The 18455-nt window shown below is 35.0% G+C and overlaps 1 protein-coding gene across 1 annotated transcript; it reads left to right on the forward strand.

Moving 5' to 3' along the window:
• Positions 1-290: 290 nt before the first annotated feature.
• LOC123535491 (tRNA-specific adenosine deaminase 2-like) lies at positions 291-18381 on the forward strand. The gene is made up of 2 exons (XM_053520101.1): positions 291-358; positions 17394-18381. The coding sequence occupies exon 2, from the start codon at positions 17436-17438 to the stop codon at positions 17958-17960; it is 525 nt and encodes a 174-aa protein (XP_053376076.1). The 5' UTR covers positions 291-358; positions 17394-17435; the 3' UTR covers positions 17961-18381.
• Positions 18382-18455: the final 74 nt, after the last annotated feature.

The following is an 18455-nucleotide window of genomic DNA, read 5'->3' on the forward strand; positions in this document are numbered from 1 at the left end:
ACAAATTTTGAAGCTCTAGCACAAGTAGTTTCAATTTTGTTTTCCGGGTTTTGTTAAAATCGGTTTTTGGTCTTGAAAAAACTTACGACTTCAGGATTCTATAGCTCCCTAGGAATTCGTCAAATTAATTCAGTATTCAAATATAGAATTAAGTATGGGGCGTAGTAAATGTGTACCAAATTTCAAAGTTTTAGCACACACAGTTTTAAAGTTATAATCATTTAAATGTTTTCCGGGTTTTCCGTCAATACTTTTCCGGGTTTTAAAATTCCCTCAATTACCTCCCGTCTTTACGTCTCCGCCATTTGCACACATTTTGCATCGAAAGGAAGACCTTCAAGTATATTTTTGATTGCAGGTATCATGCCTTTTAACGATTTTATTAACGATTTTATTAAATATTTTCTAAATAGTGTTTAAATATTTGGCCGAAATTGGGCCCAAATCCCAATGACAAACTTTTTGAATTTTGAAAATCCATTACTGTATCCTCGATATGTATATCCCAGACTCAGCAGTTTCGACGCACATAACAAGCAACATGGCCGCGCTTTTTCATTCAGTAACATACGTGACTCTATTAGATATTGCATGTACACTAACCTTTTATGCATTGAATCATACCAATACAGCGAACTTGCCCTTTCCGAACCAGTTTTTAATTTTTTATCGTTTAACTTCGTCAAGTTTATATTTTAAATATAAATTTCATTTTAAATGCTGTACAAATATGTCACGATTAAAATAATGTGAAAAGAAATTCGAAACAAAACATTGTTTGTAACAGATTTCTGTAATTGATCAGACTGGTACTGTGCGTAATCCGGGTCATACTCGCCTATTCCGAATCACCACAAATGACCTGAAATGGTTTTCTTACTACTATCCACAACAACATAAAACTACCATCTTGAATCGAAAACTGAAATTATTTTATGTCAGGAATAGAAATAATCGCATTTAAGGCTAATTAAATGACTAAAACGATAGGCATGACATCATTCTTTGGCATTATTGAAATATTCTGTTTTAAAACAGTCATGTGGGCGGTCTTGTCCTTTATGTGAATTAAATAGTCACATTGTATAATATTACCTCCGCCTTTTTCTTTAACATCTGGCCATGGGTAAAAACAATAACATAAATTAATATTTTGGACACATTGAATCGATATTTTTCTGCAATCTTTAAACAACGTGCAGCAGAACAGAACTGAAAATGTGTGATTCGGAATAGGCACAATGTATGCCATCAATATTTCCTTTTTAGGCATCTCAATGGTCAAATTGTTTTTAATGTGGGATATATGACTGGAAAGAGCATAAAATTTCCTTCTTTTTAATCTCCCTTCCGTTTCATTTCATTAAAAAGCTAGAACGCAAGCGCTCTTTGAATCTGACATTTTTGTTTACATTCGTCAAATTTCCTCATAAGAAAAAATATAGCATTGGACAATGTTGCAAATATGTATTATGTAAGAATAACTTGAACATTTACCAGCAATTGATTATTAGTTTAATGTATTAGATATAAAACCAAAACATAGCTTACAGTTTTTCTTGACGTATGCGTGATGGCTGCTTAAAAGCTTGGAAATGAGTCAATTCACAGACTGGTTCGGAATAGGCAAGTTCACTGTAATATCTTATTCTAAACAACTGACTGCCAGAAATCAAATGGTAAACAACAACTAGTGTGATCGGCCATACTTTTTCTAACACACCTATTTCCACACATCTTACATGATATTTGTTACGAAGCTTTTGATTGGCTTAAATATTTGTGCAATCACTGTAAGTAATGCGCTACACCATAACTGTCATGGATGCTGCAATAAAACTTGACATAAAAGCAGATGCAAGAAGATAATCAATATTAAAGGCCAAATGATAATATGAAATTAGGCGCTGCCTATCTGACGGGAAAACCTAGTCATAGTGATATGGATTTTTTCTTTTTTTCTGCTTTAAATTGTTCTTTCTGATATTTTCTGTTTGGCTTTCAGTTTTGACAGTAAGCCTGATGGTTTTGCTATTGTTATAAAAAATAAGAAGGGGAAATGTTTTAAAAAGTTTTGTTTAAATGAACATAGATCTAATCATTTCTTCAAATGTATCAAGACTAGACAGACAATGGAAAATAGTTTTCATGAGTTAAAGATAATAGTGATATTTGGGTGCACAGAATCTAGTCCCAAAATGCACCATTAGTTGTACTGATGATAAAATAGAGAAAAGTGGAAACTTCACATGTCGCTCAACACGACAAAAACGAAACTGTTGCATAAACCCGGACAGATAACGAGGGATTTTATACCTGTCACTTTTTTATATCTGCAAATTGTTATCATTTATTGTTATCAAAATAATGCTGCTTTTGCTGAAAACTTTACATAATTCAAATTTATATTTAGTAAGCTAATTTTAACTCACACGAAGTGAGCGCCGGAAAGGGATATGTAAAATGGGGGCTGTACGAACATTGATAAATTCGAACACTTTGTCATTTACAAAATTTTTCTCATAGTATTATATATGGTGCAACAGTCATTCAAAAGTGACCCAATATCAGGCCTTTATGTGTTGTCAGTGAGCATGCGTAAAACACACTCTTCCTCAGTAGTTTTGGATAAATATTTTAATGCAAGTCATTTATTTATACATAATATTACCAATTTTGTTTCTGTTTACAACGATCATGCCTTTGCTATCAATTTGTTTCTCTGATAAAAAATTCTGAATCCGGGAATGCACATATTCTTTTCAGTTCATTTGTTACGAACAAATAGTTTCTAAAAATGACAAAACAATCCAAAAAATAAAACAAAACAATTTACACATTATGCCTGTGTAACATCACATTCAGTATCATCTTGTTCTGATATTCTTTTGTAGTATAGATACCGGAACTTACATAATCCTGCTATCCTAAACACGGACTATTTTAATTCTTTTAAATGCCATTATTGTCAAATGACACTCTTTTAGGACAAATTGTGTTCCACCAATACAGCTATGGTAAAACTCGTGTATGTGAGAATGACAAACAACCATTTACTTGTATATTCTTATTTCAAATTCATTGTAAAAAGTTCTTGACCAGAATTTTATATATAACACAAACACTCTTGGTCGAAATTCAATTTAATTTACCTAACTGCTAACAGTCTGGGACCTTTTTTTGAATATGATTAAGGTTAATTTCTTAGCTTGATAGGGATCGTAGTGAGCCTCTAAAGTTTATAGCCAACATTTTTTTCCAAGTGTAATTTTACTAAAACTCTAGTCAATGAATTGACTTTTAGAAAGTAGTTGCAATGTATGTGAAAGATTGTGGAAGGGAGGGGAGATAAGCAATATCAATATATTATGCTTTTCCATGGCTTCGAATATTTTGTTCAAATTTTACAGACAGAACATTGGTTAACTATACTTATTATTGATTTGTGTTCCAGTAATTAAAAAAAGTGTGATAAATATCAAGAAAAAAAATTAAATTGGGCCTAAGCTAAAAAAAAAAAAAATTCAAGCAATCTACGAGATTCGAACTCGGACCTCGCGCATGGAAAATATGTGCGCTAACCACTGGACCACAGAGACTTTTGACATAAATGTGTGATAAAATTATGTATATAAATAAATTTTGTTAGGACAGCGTGTCTATATTCGTTTTACATTGACCTTTTTGAAATTATTGGCTTTTCTACAATCAAAGAAATAAATAAACAACGGTTTTGTTATTCAAACAGTGCAGTAATGTAGCTTACTGTAAGTTACATCTTAATTCATTATTGGAAACAAAAAGCGGGCCGCTTGAATCATCCATAAACTCGTTTCATGAAGAAACCCGAATAACACCGATTTCTATTGATACCGCGAATTTTCAACTCAATAGAATAATTTGTTTTAATAATGCGGCGCCCGATCGTTCATAAGAAATTTTATTTTATCAAATGTCGTCCTGAAAATTATTTATTGCGCAAGCACGGCAGCAGGTCCGGTAGAATTATGGGAGAACAACAACAACAAAACCGGTGAAGGTATAGAACTTATTCCCAAGTTGAACGGTATTTAGGTTTACTTTGACATATATACACGTACACATTATCTATAGACGGAAAAACCTTCGGTTTTCCCGTATAAATAAATCTGAAAACATTTAAACATTCATCAACATAAGGGGCTAAGAACATAAATAATCACTTTGCTTTTTTAATACACACTGTCTGATATTTTTTCTTTCATTTTTCTGGACTGCAGTGTTTACAGAGGAATTTGGCACATTTTGTTTTATACAAAACTTTAGATGAACCCAGTGTTCGCAGCCTATTTGACAAGAGAAAAAAAATGAAGTGTGTAGTAATGATCGCATTGATATATAATGCGTACACCTTCCAAAACAGTGCATAAAATAGTACGATTACATATGTCACGTGGCTGTGATGTGACCTTGATAGCACCAAAGTTGGCTGCAGACGTACAACAAAATTTCCAGTAACTTTTTTAATCTAAGCTTCCACAGGGACTTTTTTAAAATGGATGAAAATTTGCATTAGTAGAAACATTAAAAATCATGTATAGGGTAAATCAAAGAAGTATAAAATACACAGAATGGCAACTGGCTGTAATCTCGCGTGAGCTCGTGTCATAGCGTGATTCGGCGTTATCTTACTAAAAACAAACATCAGCGAGCATGGAGTTACAATGTGTACCTTTAAAACTACATTTAAAATACACGTTAGCTTCTAAAACAAAATTAGTTTAATGTGAAATGGTACACGATTTTTTTTGCCATCGAAAGAAGCGTGGTCATACGGTGATAATTATTTTACCGATGAATAATTGCATTCGCAAACAAAATGGCGCGTGGAGAAAGCGCCACTTCCAGTAAACGAGATCTCGTTTTTTTGTCACGGGAGGCTGGCGAGATTTGCTCTATATGCCTTTCAAGTTGCCAATCTATTTATTTTTATAGCTCTTTGGGTAAATGTAAGTTGATAAATATCTTCAAATTCCTGAACTTTCCAACCTTTTTATCGGTAAAATTAACCATGATGTTTTCTGTCATTACACTGAGTAACTACGTCATCGGAAACCCCAAGTTAATCGAGAACGAGGTCAAAACAAAAATGGCATCGAAATAGGTGTGCGTAAAATTACTTGGTGCGACGATAATGTAGAGATAGTACCTAAGTTTTTCAAATCATAGGTTTGAAGTTAAAAAACTTTCAAATGAAGGCAAATATCCATATATTTCTCAAAAATAGATATATAGACAATATTTTAACCAGAAGCGTACAGTTATGAGCATTTAATATTTTCATGTAAAGGAAAATTTTGTGATCAAGGAAATGTAACTCTTCTTGACCACGGAGAGCAGACACATCAAAGGGACATAATATTGTGAAAATTGTCTAATTGGGTGCATTTGATTTAACATTCAACTGTGATCTGGATTGCTAAACAATGATCCATGATACTGTGTGCTAAAAATTTTGAACATCTGGAACAGTCTGTTAACAGCAAAAATATGCTGTAGCAGAATGCAAATATTTAAGCTCTAACCGGGACTCGAACCCTGGAGGACCTCTCACACCTAAGGCAGACACTCTACCACTTCCCTATAACAGCAGTAGCTAATAGCTATGCAGTTTAAGTGCACCAATTACATTACGTGAACTGGAACAATTTTGTGACAATAACATCATAATTGGTGAATTCCGGATTATCGGTATATTCGCTTTGTTACCTAACGGCAATATTCATGTAAAGAAAAAATATATTCTAATGTTGCCAACGTTTCAATCGGTCAAAACTGCCCAAATTTCTCTGACGTGTTTTTCAGAGTATGAACTTACTAACTGGTAGTACCAGTGAAATATAACTTACACTGAATCTTTTATATGTGCCCTTTTAGCAGCTGGTGAACGGCAAAGACGGTGAGCTTTGTCCAAATAAAAGCAATTAATTTACCTGTTTTGAGAGGATTTCAATTGATAGGAAATTACTGTTACAAACTAAATACCTCTCTGCAACACATGGAGTCATTAGCATTCACTGTCAGTCAGTATTATGACTATGATCGACTGTCATTCATTCATTCCAAAGATTCATAGACAGAGTCCGTTGTTTACATTTTTAATCGTAACCGGTGCACTTGTAAAAACCACTTTATTTTGAAAAATCAAAGTACTTGAAAAGCTATGGTACGGTCTCTATATAATGAGTGAAAAAGTTTTTAAAATTTAAAAATTCTTATCCCATACACAAATTATGTAAAATTTACTGAAAACATTTGTTTTGCGCACCACCAGATAAACAGATGTTAATGCGTGACGTCCCTAAAGTACCGTAGATTCCCATGTATACCATTTGCTGCTATTTTCGCGTTACATCTGGTCTCGCGGTATTTGATTTTTGCGAGAACAACAATGTGCAGCACTCACTACAGTAAACAAATTTGACCTACTTTGGAAGCTGATTACGTTTCACACCCTATTTTTGTAAACGTAGGTCAATTATTTTTAAATGCCCTAGTCGATCATTTGACTCAGTTAAATTGGTAATGAATTGTGTGTTGTCCAACTATTTGACGGAATTACCCTGCCAATGTGTTAGTTTTACATTGCAGTAATTGTTAATGTCTTACTCACGAAATTTATTTTGAAAATTTAGGGGTCCTATACATTTTACACTTTCACAGGAAGCGCTGTATCAAGTTGGATGCCGTACCGCGAAATTATAATTAACTCCCTTGGCGAAGGTGAAGGTCACATGCACCGGAAACATGATGGGTTTAAAAGTAAACAAGGACTAGAAAAATGATTTTCTGCGTGAAATAATAGTGGAAAAGAAAAGGTTTACGAAGTTAATAGGAAATAATAGCAACATAATATTGCTTTTTCTTTCCTTTATTCATTTATTCCCTTAGTACCGCGAAAATAGGTGCAAACAGGCTATGTATAATGTGCAGTTTTTTTACCCCCGTGACCACCCCCGAATTGTGGGTGCGCATTATACACAGATATAGACGATTTTCCAACTTCAAAACAAGTTCCGTTTCCAATTTTCGCCATTTTGGTAAAGGGAAACTACTCTCCGCGCTAACTGTCACCGCTAAAATCTAAGATTACCGTTACATTCCGTAAAAGATCGAGTGGTTTATTTTTCTTTCAAACAACTTTAATTTCACATAAATTTAGAAAGTATTTTGATGAAAGAAATATTTAAAAAATCACAAAAATTATGATACTAATCAAAGATCAAGTATTATCTTTAACTGAGATCAAACTGTGAACAACAAAATTGACATGAGGTGATATGCTAATTGCCGGTAAATACTGGCCATTTGATCATAACAAAAAGACTATCACACCTTTTGTTATCGGTTTGAATTGAGAAGCTCATGTCATTTTGAGAGCTACCATTCCAAAATATTGAAACAGTTCCTTTCAATTTACAAAATATTTAATTAAAAAAGAAAAAACAATAAATATAGTAATATTTTTACTGGTTTTATTTTCGAGAAAACAAAAATCGATAGTTCCGCATCCCAATGCTGCTCTCCGCCACGGAGGTAAAATTTATTACCGGTGTCGATGTAAACTCTACTTTCGTTTTCCATCCACCTAAATATTGACCAAAAATGGTTTTTTCCCCAGGATTTTGGACTGAAATCGGGGGTGCACATTATACATGGGTATCTACGGTATATTTTTTCCCAATTTCAAAACTAAAATTTCCAATGTTAAATTTTTAAGATAAGGTAAGATAAGTTTTATTTTTCATTTTCTTACCTTTTCCCTACTGTTTCAAACAAGACTGTACCTTAGTACATGTATGAAACCTTGAAACACAAGACAACTTGCTTAACTTAAAGCTGCTTTCCACAGTCTTATTAAATTTCGTTATAAAAAAATTCTACTTGTACGTGGTCAAACAATTCTGGTTTCAGTAGTGAAACATTGATAATTGTTAAATTCGGCCTACTTTCAAAGATTTCAATGGTAAACTACTAACTGTCGTCGACGACACTTAGCAGTTATAAAAATAGCAAAGCAATTACAAGCATTTAGGAGTGACCTGTGGCTTTTATTAATAGATTTGAAAGATTACTGGAATAAACCACTTCAGTAAAGGGGTACCCTACCTTTTTGTGCCCCCCCATGAGTGGTGGGGGCATATAGATTTGGTCTTGTCCGTGCGTCCGTCCGTCCATCCGTCCGTCCGAAGTTCGTGACACGCCTAGCTCAAAAAGTATTTGATATAAATTCATGAAACCTTGCATAAGTCTTTATCATGATATGAACTTGCGCACCTCCTATTTTTCGTGTTGCTCCGCCCTCTATTTTTAGAGTTATGGCCCCTGAAATAGTCAAAAATGCACATTATCACCTTGTGACGCACCTAGCTCATAAACTATTTGATATAGATTCATGAAACCTTGCATGTGTATTAATCATGATATGAACTTGCGCACCTCCTATTTTTCATTTTGGTCCGCCCCCTATTTTCAGAGTTATGGCCCCTGAAATAGTCAAAAATGCACATTTTCACCTTGTGACACGCCTAGCTCAAAAAGTATTTCATATAAATTGATGAAACCTTGCATGATTCTTTATCATGATATGAACTTGCGCACCTCCTATTTTTCATCTGGCTCCGCCCACTATTTTTAGAGTTATGGCCCCTGAAATAGTCAAAAATGCATATTTTTACCTTGTGACACGCCTAACTCAAAAAGTATTTGATATAGATTCATGAAACCTTGCATGTATATTAATCATGATATGAACTTGCGCACCTCCCATTTTTCGTTTGGGTCCGCCCCCTATTTTTTGAGTTATGGCCCCTGAAATAGTCAAAAATGCACATTTTCACCTTGTGACACGCCTAGCTCAAAAAGTATTTCATATAAATTGATGAAACCTTGCATGATTCTTTATCATGATATGAACTTGCGCACCTCCTATTTTTCATTTGGCTCCGCCCCCTATTTTTAGAGTTATGGCCCCTGAAATAGCCAAAAATGCACATTTTCACCTTGTGACGCGCCTAGCTCAAAAAGTCTTTGATATAGATTCATGAAACCTTGCATGTGTATTAATCATGATAAGAACTTGTGCACCTCCTATTTTTCTTTGGGTCTGCCTCCTATTTTTTGAGTTATGGCCCCTGAAATACTCAAAAATGCACATTTTCATCTTGTGACACCCCTAGCTAAAAAAGTATTTCATATGAATTGATGAAACCTTGCATGAGTCTATATCAAGATATGAATTTGCGTACCTCCTATTTTTAGTCTGGCTATGCCCCCTATTTTTAGAGTTATGGCCCCTGAAATAGTTAAAAATGCACATTTTCACCTTGTGACGCCCCTAGCTCAAAAAGTATTTAATATAAATGGTTGAAAACTTGCATAAGTCTTTATCGTGATATAAACTTGCACACCTCTAATTTTTTGGCTGGGGCCACCCCTATTTTTAAAGTTATGGCCCCTGAAATAGTAAAAAATGCACTTTTTCACCTAATTATGTGCCTAGCTCAAAAAGTATTAGATGTAAATTCAGGAAACCTTGCAGGAGTCTTTATCATGATGTGGCCTTGCACTCTTGGCATTCTTCTTGAGAATCTTACTCTTATTACAGAGTTATGGCCCTTGAAATAGCCAGAATAGTGGATTTTTTGTTTGTGATGCTCATAGCTCAAAAAGAATAGGGCCTAGAATAATGAACCCTTTTCATAAAATGTTTGTTGAGGCTATATCCCATTAAGACTGCAAACATTTGAATTATTGCCCCTTATTTGTGACTTATGTACCAGTGGGGGCACACCCTGTGTCCTACAGACACATTCTAGTTATAACTTATTTTTATAATAAAATTATAAATATTTAAATGACTGCCTCCTTCGATAATTAGACGCAGTGGTGCAGTGGTAAGCGTGACGGCTCTAGAATCTAACTTTTGTGAGTTCGAATTCCAACGGAGATCAATATTTTTTTCATTTTATTTTTTTTTTCATTTTATATTCTGCTAACATACACTTTACAATGATGATAATGTTAAATATGTATTTGAATTGCATTACTTGTATCATTTTGCTATGTTCGCACATAACATAGGTTTTTCAAATATCTTCTAGATTGTGAATTATTCAGCATGGTGTGTACTTGCACGAGAGTGCATGAATTTCACGAGGATAACATTGTTTTATCATTTGCATATTACAAACTCTGCCACATTGAGAAAATTGGCAAGGAAAATGGCACTCAACTCTTCTCTACAAACAAACGATAAATAGAATTAGGAAAGTATATCTTATTCCTAATGGCACACTTCAGTTCCTCGCATGACTTTGGAGATTCCGATTTATCAGTGTTCTTCAAATATCTTTCAAACCCTTATTTAATAAATGGAACAGTCTGGAAAATCCAGATCTAAAATTAAAAGTGACAGGTCACTTCTAAATGCTAGTACTTTCAATTTCATGTTCTTAAAATAGGTTTCGGTACTCTGAGGAAAATAAGCGTTTACAAAGTAACAAAATGGAATTTAAATAAAATAATTGCTATTTGCATAGTCTGAAACCATAAAGAAAAAATTGACAAATGATAAGATCGCTTGCAATTCCATGGAAAGTAGCTTTAATGCATAATGATAAATTATATGACCATTTTTCTTCTTAAATGTTTTTCTTCTTAAATGTGACAATTAAAAAAATGCTACAGTATTTTCAAATAACAAAATATAAGTTTGATTTGAATACCATTGAACAGATAATTTAAAAAGATGATTAAAAAATTTTACATTGATGATCATTGAAGTTGTTACATTTTTAGCTCACTTGTCACAAAGTGACAAGGTGAGCTTTTGTGATCGCGCAGCGTCCGTCGTCCGTGCGTGCGTGCGTCCGTGCGTGCGTAAACTTTTGCTTGTGACCACTCTAGAGGTGAAAAAAAGTGTAACGTCCATCCCCCACTATTATTTTATAATTGAATATAAATATATTGATGTTAATTACTTTCATTTATGCTAAATGAAATTCCTATCATGAAAAAAATGCTTGCTGAGTAAAAAATGACGAAATATTAAAAGTTATAACTTATGTGTAACGTCCATCCCCTAGACTGGCCAAACCCGGGTTTTAAGCATATTGCTCAGCCCAGTGGGTAATACTGGGAAAGCCATATAGTGATAGCAGTGACACCTGTATGCCTAGTGCTATAATATCTATTCTAATATGACTAACAATGCATTAATCATCACAACGATATTATGTTGACGTCACGTTCAACGTGATATTTAGCGCCATGTACATATCAAGAAATAGCGCTTTCAAAATTAATGAAATATTTTACTTAATAACATGTTTTAAAGGAAATGTCACATTGCACAAATGTGTTGATTAATTTACACACATACTGAGTTAGTTATTCGCTATGCTGAATAATTTGCAATAATTTTCGCCCGAACTGAACTATGCCGCAAGACGTAGTACCATTTCCGTCCCTGGCGTGTATAAACAAAGACCTACTATTGGCGCATGCTTGCGCGAAGAAACAGTTCCATCATATTTAATATAAATTTTACAATAAAGAGCATATTAGAATCGGAATAATTTATAGCAAAATGGTGCTTTATCACTATTTATACACTCGGGCTGTTATATGTAGTCCGAAATAATTTCACTTGGGGTGCGCCCTCGTGAAATTATTATGACCGACGTAGAACTGCCCATCGTGTATAAATAGTGATTAACTATTAAAGCACTGTTAAGTGTTTTCCTATGAATTATTTCTTATTAAAAATTATTGAATAGACATTATTATGATGATGATTGAGCAATTATTGAGCAAGGTTAGGGGATTAAAGTTAGAAGCATGAACAACTTAAATCTGGCCATTTTACTCACGAAAACCAGTTTAGATCATATTGTCATTTCTATCATATAACCATAAAACCTAAGGACCCCATGTGAAATTGTTAGGTCGACTTTTTGAAGAAAAAGTAGAGCTATTGCACTTGCCCCGGTGTCAGCATTGGCGTCGCCGTTGGTTAAAGTTTTTTTATAAAGTTAAATATCTCTGTTACTATCAAAGCTATTGACTTGAAACTTAAAATAGTTATTTACTATCAAAGTCTACATCAGGAGAAACAATCCTCTTAACTGACTTGAATTTTGACAGAGTTGTGCCCCTTTTTAACTTAGAAGTTTTGGTTAAAGTTTTTGATAAAGTCAAATATATCTGTTACTATCAAAGCTAATCTCGATATCGACATTATAGGATAAATCCCGTTTTCCGGTATTACCCACCAATAAATACCCGTTCCCAGTTTTACGGTGAGGGGGGTATCCGCCATACGCTGTATAGCGGTAGTGTTTAAGATTATCCTTTTTTCAAGGTTTAACAAAGAAAATGAATAAAAAGGTATTGCAGATTATCATAAAACATTGTTGTCATTAAGATTTAGCAAAACTATTCCCAAAGTTTAATTTATTTTTGAAATTTTATCTTTTATTCAACACTGCCACTTCCGTTGCTCGATACCGAAGGTGTGAAATTATTCGCATTTTTCAAGGTTACAAATTATTCTTTTTAATAATTATTTTATATAAAATTCGCCAGCCCCACTGACCCTATTTACGGAAATACCAGAAAACAGGATTTATCCTATAATGTCGATATGGTCAATTGACTTGAAACTTAAAATAGTTATTTACTATCAAAGTCTACACCTAGAGAAACAATCCCCATAACTCTGATTTGAATTTTGACAGAGTTATGCCCCTTTTTAACTTAGAATTTTTGGTTAAAGTTTTTGATAAAGTCAAATTTCTCTGTTACTATCAAAGCTATTGACTTGAAACTTAAAATAGTTATTTACTATCAAAGTCTACATCAGAAGAAACAATCCCCATAACTCTGATTGAATTTTGACAGAGTTATGCCCCTTTTTAACTTAGATTTTTTGGTAAAAGTTTTAGAAAGTTTTTACTGGCAAAGCTCTTATTCAGAGTCAAGCACTGAGAAATGTGGAGCGCGCTGTCTTACAGACAGCTCTTGTTGAGATTTCACTTGGTTGGCATTGGTGTTGCCTGGTTAAGTTTTATTATGTCTCCCACCACACAGTGGTGTGGGAGACATATTGATTTACTCCAGTCTGTGTGTGTGTGTGTGTCTGTCACAAAGCTTGTCCGCACTCTTAATTCGAACATTTCTCATCCGATTTTCACCAAACTTGAACAAAATGTGTTTGACCATAAGACCTTGGCCAAGTTCGATAACTAGCCAAATCAGTCCAGGTGTCTTGGAGTTATGGCCCTTGAATTACCAAAAATCGGCCTTTTTACTCTTGTCCGCACTCTAATTCAAACATTTCTCATCCAGTCCTCACCAAACTTGAACAAAATGTGTTTGACCGTGAGACCTCAGCCAATTTTGATAACTAGCCAAATCGGTCTAGGCATTTTGGAGTTACAGCCCTTGAATTATTGAAAAATCTACCTTTTTACTCTTGTCCGCACTCTAATTCGAACATTTCTCATCCGATCTTCACCAGACTTGAACAAAATGTGTTTGACCATGAGGTCTCGGCCAAGTTCGATAACTAGCCAAATCAGTCCAGGCATTTTGAAGTTACGGCCCTTGAATTACTGAATAATCTGCATTTTTAACCAGGTTTTCCATTGAAAACCTGAGTTATTAGATTGGGGTATGTCGTTGGTCGGACGGGCGGGCGGCGGCGTCAAACTGGTGTTTCCGGTCAATAACTTTTGTTTCGGTAAAGATATTTGAATAAAACTTGGTATGTTTGTAGCTCATATCAAGACAAAGGCTGGGATTGATTTTGGGGTTTCTGGGGTCAAGGTCAAGGTCACTGTTACTTAAAATACAAAAAGGGTTTCCGGTCAATAACTTAACTTAGGAATGAGCTATCATGATGAAACTTGGTGTATAGAAAACATATATAAAGTTGTAGCTTGGGATCGATTTCGGGGTTTCTGGGATCAAGGTCAAGGTCATTGTTACTAAAAATAGGGTTAGGGTTAGGGTTTGGTTAGGGTTAGGGTTAGGGTTGTGCTTTAAAGTGGTGCACTGTGATTCAGTATACTGTGATTCAATATACTTTTTTAACCAGGTTTTCAACGAAAACCTGAGTTATTAGATTGGGGTATGTCGTTGGTCGGGCAGGCGGGCGGATGGGCGGCGGCGTCAAACTGGTGTTTCCGGTCAATAACTTTTGTTTCGGTAAAGATATTTGAATAAAACTTGGTATGTATGTAGCTTATATCAAGACAAAGGCTGGGATTGATTTTGGGGTTTCTGGGGTCAAGGTCAAGGTCACTGTTACTTAAAATAGAAAAAGGGTTTCCGGTCAATAACTTAACTTAGGAATGAGCTATCATGATGAAACTTGGTGTATAGAAAACTTATATAAAGTTGTAGCTTGGGATTGATTTTGGGGTTTCTGGGATCAAGGTCAAGGTCATTGTTACTAAAAATAGGGTTAGGGTTAGGTTAGGGTTAGGGTTAGGGTTAGGGTTGTGCTTTAAAGTGGTGCACTGTGATTCAGTATACTTTTTTATTCTTATGAAAAGTGTTGAAAACCTGGTTTCGTGGCATTGCCGCGTTTCTTGTTACTCTTATCCGCTCTCTAAGTCAAACATTTCTCATCCAATCCTCACCAAACTTGAACAAAATGTGTTTGACCATGAAACCTCAGCCAAGTTCGATAACTAGCCAAATCGGTCGAGGCATTCTGGAGTTACAGCCCTTGAATTATTGAAAAATCTGCCTTTTTACTCTTGTCCGCACTCTAAGTCGAACATATCTCATCCGATCTTCACCAGACCTGAACAAAATGTGTTTCACCATGAGACCTCAGCCAAGTTTGATAACTAGCCAAATCAGTCCAGGCATTTTGGAGTTACGGCCCTTGAATTACTGAAAAATCTGCATTTTTACTCTTATCCGCTCTCTAAGTCGAACATTTCTCATCCGAACTTCACCAAACTTGAACAAAATATGTTTGGCCATAAGACCTTAGCCAAGTTCGATAACTAGCCAAATCCGCCCAGGCTTTTTTGATTGATGGCCCTTGAATTACTGGTTGGATCCACTCGTCCAGACCATCTAATTGGATCCACTCATCTAAGCCATCTAGAGACACTAGACATTTTTCATAGGGGCAGTTGTGGGAGACATGCGCTTTTCTCAAAAGCATCTCTAGTGTTTATGTCAGCTTTTCTCCTAAACTATCAAAGCTATTGCTTTGAAACTTGCAACACTTGTTCGCTGGAATGCTTCTTGAGAAAGAAGAACTAGACAGGTAGACTATTCCTATGTTAAGCAAAATCTAGTTGTGACCTAAAGAGATCTAAGTATAAATGTTGAAAGGTGTTTACGTTCCCATAAAAAATATTTTGATGTGTAAATATGGTAAAGCGTAATTTTGTCAATGAAGCTGTTCTGTCACTCAGCTACCTTAATAATCACTTCACCAATTTTCAAAGTAGTAAAACTTAATGTAAGAATTAGCTCACATTTTATAACATAGAAACTCAATTGTTTTGGTAAAAAAAAATTTAGAAAAACTTCTTATTGCCCAGTATTGCCCATTTCATTCATTCTTAGGAGTATTGCCCAACCCGGGAAAACCGGGGTTTTCCCAGGTGGGTTTATCCACCCTGGGCGGGTAGTCGCCAACCCTGACTAGACTGATAATAAATATGTTTCTACATTTTTCCCCTTTTTTGTCAAATTCAATTCCATAGAGGCAAAAGCCAGTCTATTTTAGAGGTTCTCACAGAGGAATGATGTTAAAATTATCAGATATGATATTGGACATAGGATACAGGCTGGCTCAGTTCACTACATTCAGTCATAAAAATGTAAAAAGATATATCATAGTCCAGGAGCTTAGTCTATCCGTACCCTTCTGTATGCTTTTCCTAATATTGTACAAAATGCAGAGTTTTCCTGTTTTGATTGTAATATATGATACTATTATTTCACAAGAGTATGTAAAAAGTATGAAATTATCTAATTTATCAAAAAACAATGTTGAAAAAAAAAATCATACTTTTGAGTGTTTAAAATTGAAAACTAGAAAAAAATCCTGTAAATTAGTTAGACACCACATTTTGAAATCAACTTTAATTAAACTTGCAGACAACCTGTATTGGCATAATATCTGGTTCCTTTTGAAAACTGACCAGATCCCATCATGGCTTGCAGAGTTATGACCCCTTAAAGGGCCAAAATTGGCTATTTTTGGCTTGTGAACATGATAGAGACAACATTTTGCAATCAGCTATAATCAAACTTGCACAAAACTTGTATTGGCATAGTATCTTGGTTCCTTTCGAAAACTGGCCAGATCCCATCTTGGGTTCCAGTGTTATGGCCCCTTAAGGGGCTAAAACTTGCTATTTTGCCTTTTGCAGTGATATAGAGACTTCATTTACAGTTTGATTTGATACAAACTTGTAAACTATCTTCAACAACAATAAATCTTGGATTCCATGATGAATCTGTCAGATCCAATCATAGGTTCTGGAGTTACAACCCCTGATTGACCCCTGAAAGAGCCAAAATTTGGTAATTTTTACCTTGTGAACACGATAGAAGTGACATTTTATGTTTGATTTTAATCATACTTACACAACTGAAGTCACAATAAGATCTCGGTTCCTTTTGAAAACCGGCTAGATTCCATCAGGGGTTCTAGAGTTACTACCCCTGAAAGCGGCAAAATTTTCTGTTTTGGCGCTTTCAGCTGTATAGAAGTTTCATTTATGCTTTGATTTGATACAAACTTGCACAGAATGATTATCATGATGACCTCTAGGCCTGGATCGAAACTGGGTCATGTCGGGTCAAAAACTAGGTCATAAGGTGAGCGACTTAGGGCCACCTTGGCCATCTTGGTCCATCTCGCAATTTGCCAATTTGGGCAGTACAACTTATTATTAAAAGGGGTTTCACTAAAAATTTACTGACTGAATAGCAAACAGTGCGGCCCAAGATCATAGATGTAGGATCAGCCTGCATGGAAGTGCAGGTTCCATGCAGGCTGGTCTTGGTCTGCACTGGTCGTGAAGGCAGAATCACTTGCTGCCAGAAGGTTGAAGGTTAATTGACTACAGAGGCCAGTTTTTCTGAAGCTTGGTCAAGAAGTAAGTCAGTACATGGTGTTCAGTACAGGGTCTTTATGGCCTGCTTGTTTAATTTACTAAATGTTTTTGCGTTTTCATGCATGAAACTATCAGAAACAGAGATGAAAATAAAAATCCTCCACCTTCCTGTTTTAAGGAAAAATTGTGGATGATTATCTAGCAATTAGTTTATAATTGCCTTTCATGTGTAATCCATTCACCAACCTATTTCAGAACAAAAACTGTAGTCAGCTGTAGAGCTGTAGCCACTGCTTAATGGCAGTTAAGAAGGAATCTGTACAAACTTGGATGGAGAAATCATTTGAATATGCAGAAGACGCATTAAAAAATGGAGAAGTTCCTGTTGGCTGTATTATAGTGTATGAAGAAACTGTTCTTGCCAGTGGGAGAAATGAAGTCAATGAGACCAAAAACGCAACTAGACATGCAGAAATTGTAGCAATTGATAGAGTACTAGAATGGTGTTCAGACAATGGTAAAGACTGGAGGGAGGTGTTTCACAACTCTACGCTATATGTGACTGTTGAACCATGTATCATGTGTACAGGAGCTCTACGTAACATTGGTTTAGGGAAAGTGGTGTATGGATGTAGGAATGAAAGATTTGGAGGGTGTGGCTCGGTGATTCCTGTGCACACTGACAGCCTGCCACAGCTTGGACCTAAGTTTGAATGTGTGGAAGGGGTAATGGCAGAAAGGGCTGTGGATTTGCTGAAAGATTTTTATAAGGGAGAAAACACAAATGCACCAGAATCTAAAAGAAAGATAAAAGATAAATGAACATTATTTTAAAGAGATTTTTCATATGCACCACAAGAGCTCCAGGGACCAGAGTTTTGCCTAATTGGGACTACCAGTATCAATGCCATACAAGTATACTCAGACTGATAATAGACTTTTAGATAACTCTTTTCTTTTGGCTTTTTAATGGCAGATTATGATTCCAAATGAGAATAAAATGAAGAAAAAATATACAAATATTTATTGTGCTTTAAAAAAGTTATAAATATGACAAAATAGCAATTCCTTGATAAAGGTTGACAGTTATTGATAAAATAGCATTAATATTGCTTCTGTATTTTCAGACAATACCACAGTCGATCTTTATGCAATATATTAAGATATTACATTTGGAGGTTGTGGATAATGCAACTTGAATTAAAGATTGCTACATGTTAGTGTTTTAAAGGTCAGGAACTAGGACATGTGTTGGATTATTCATTATATTAAAAGCAAGTTCAAGATATAGGACATAGATAGACAATTTTTAAGACA

Source organism: Mercenaria mercenaria, chromosome 12, assembly GCF_021730395.1.
Source record: "Mercenaria mercenaria strain notata chromosome 12, MADL_Memer_1, whole genome shotgun sequence".
Classification (NCBI taxonomy): Eukaryota; Metazoa; Mollusca; class Bivalvia; order Venerida; family Veneridae; genus Mercenaria; species Mercenaria mercenaria.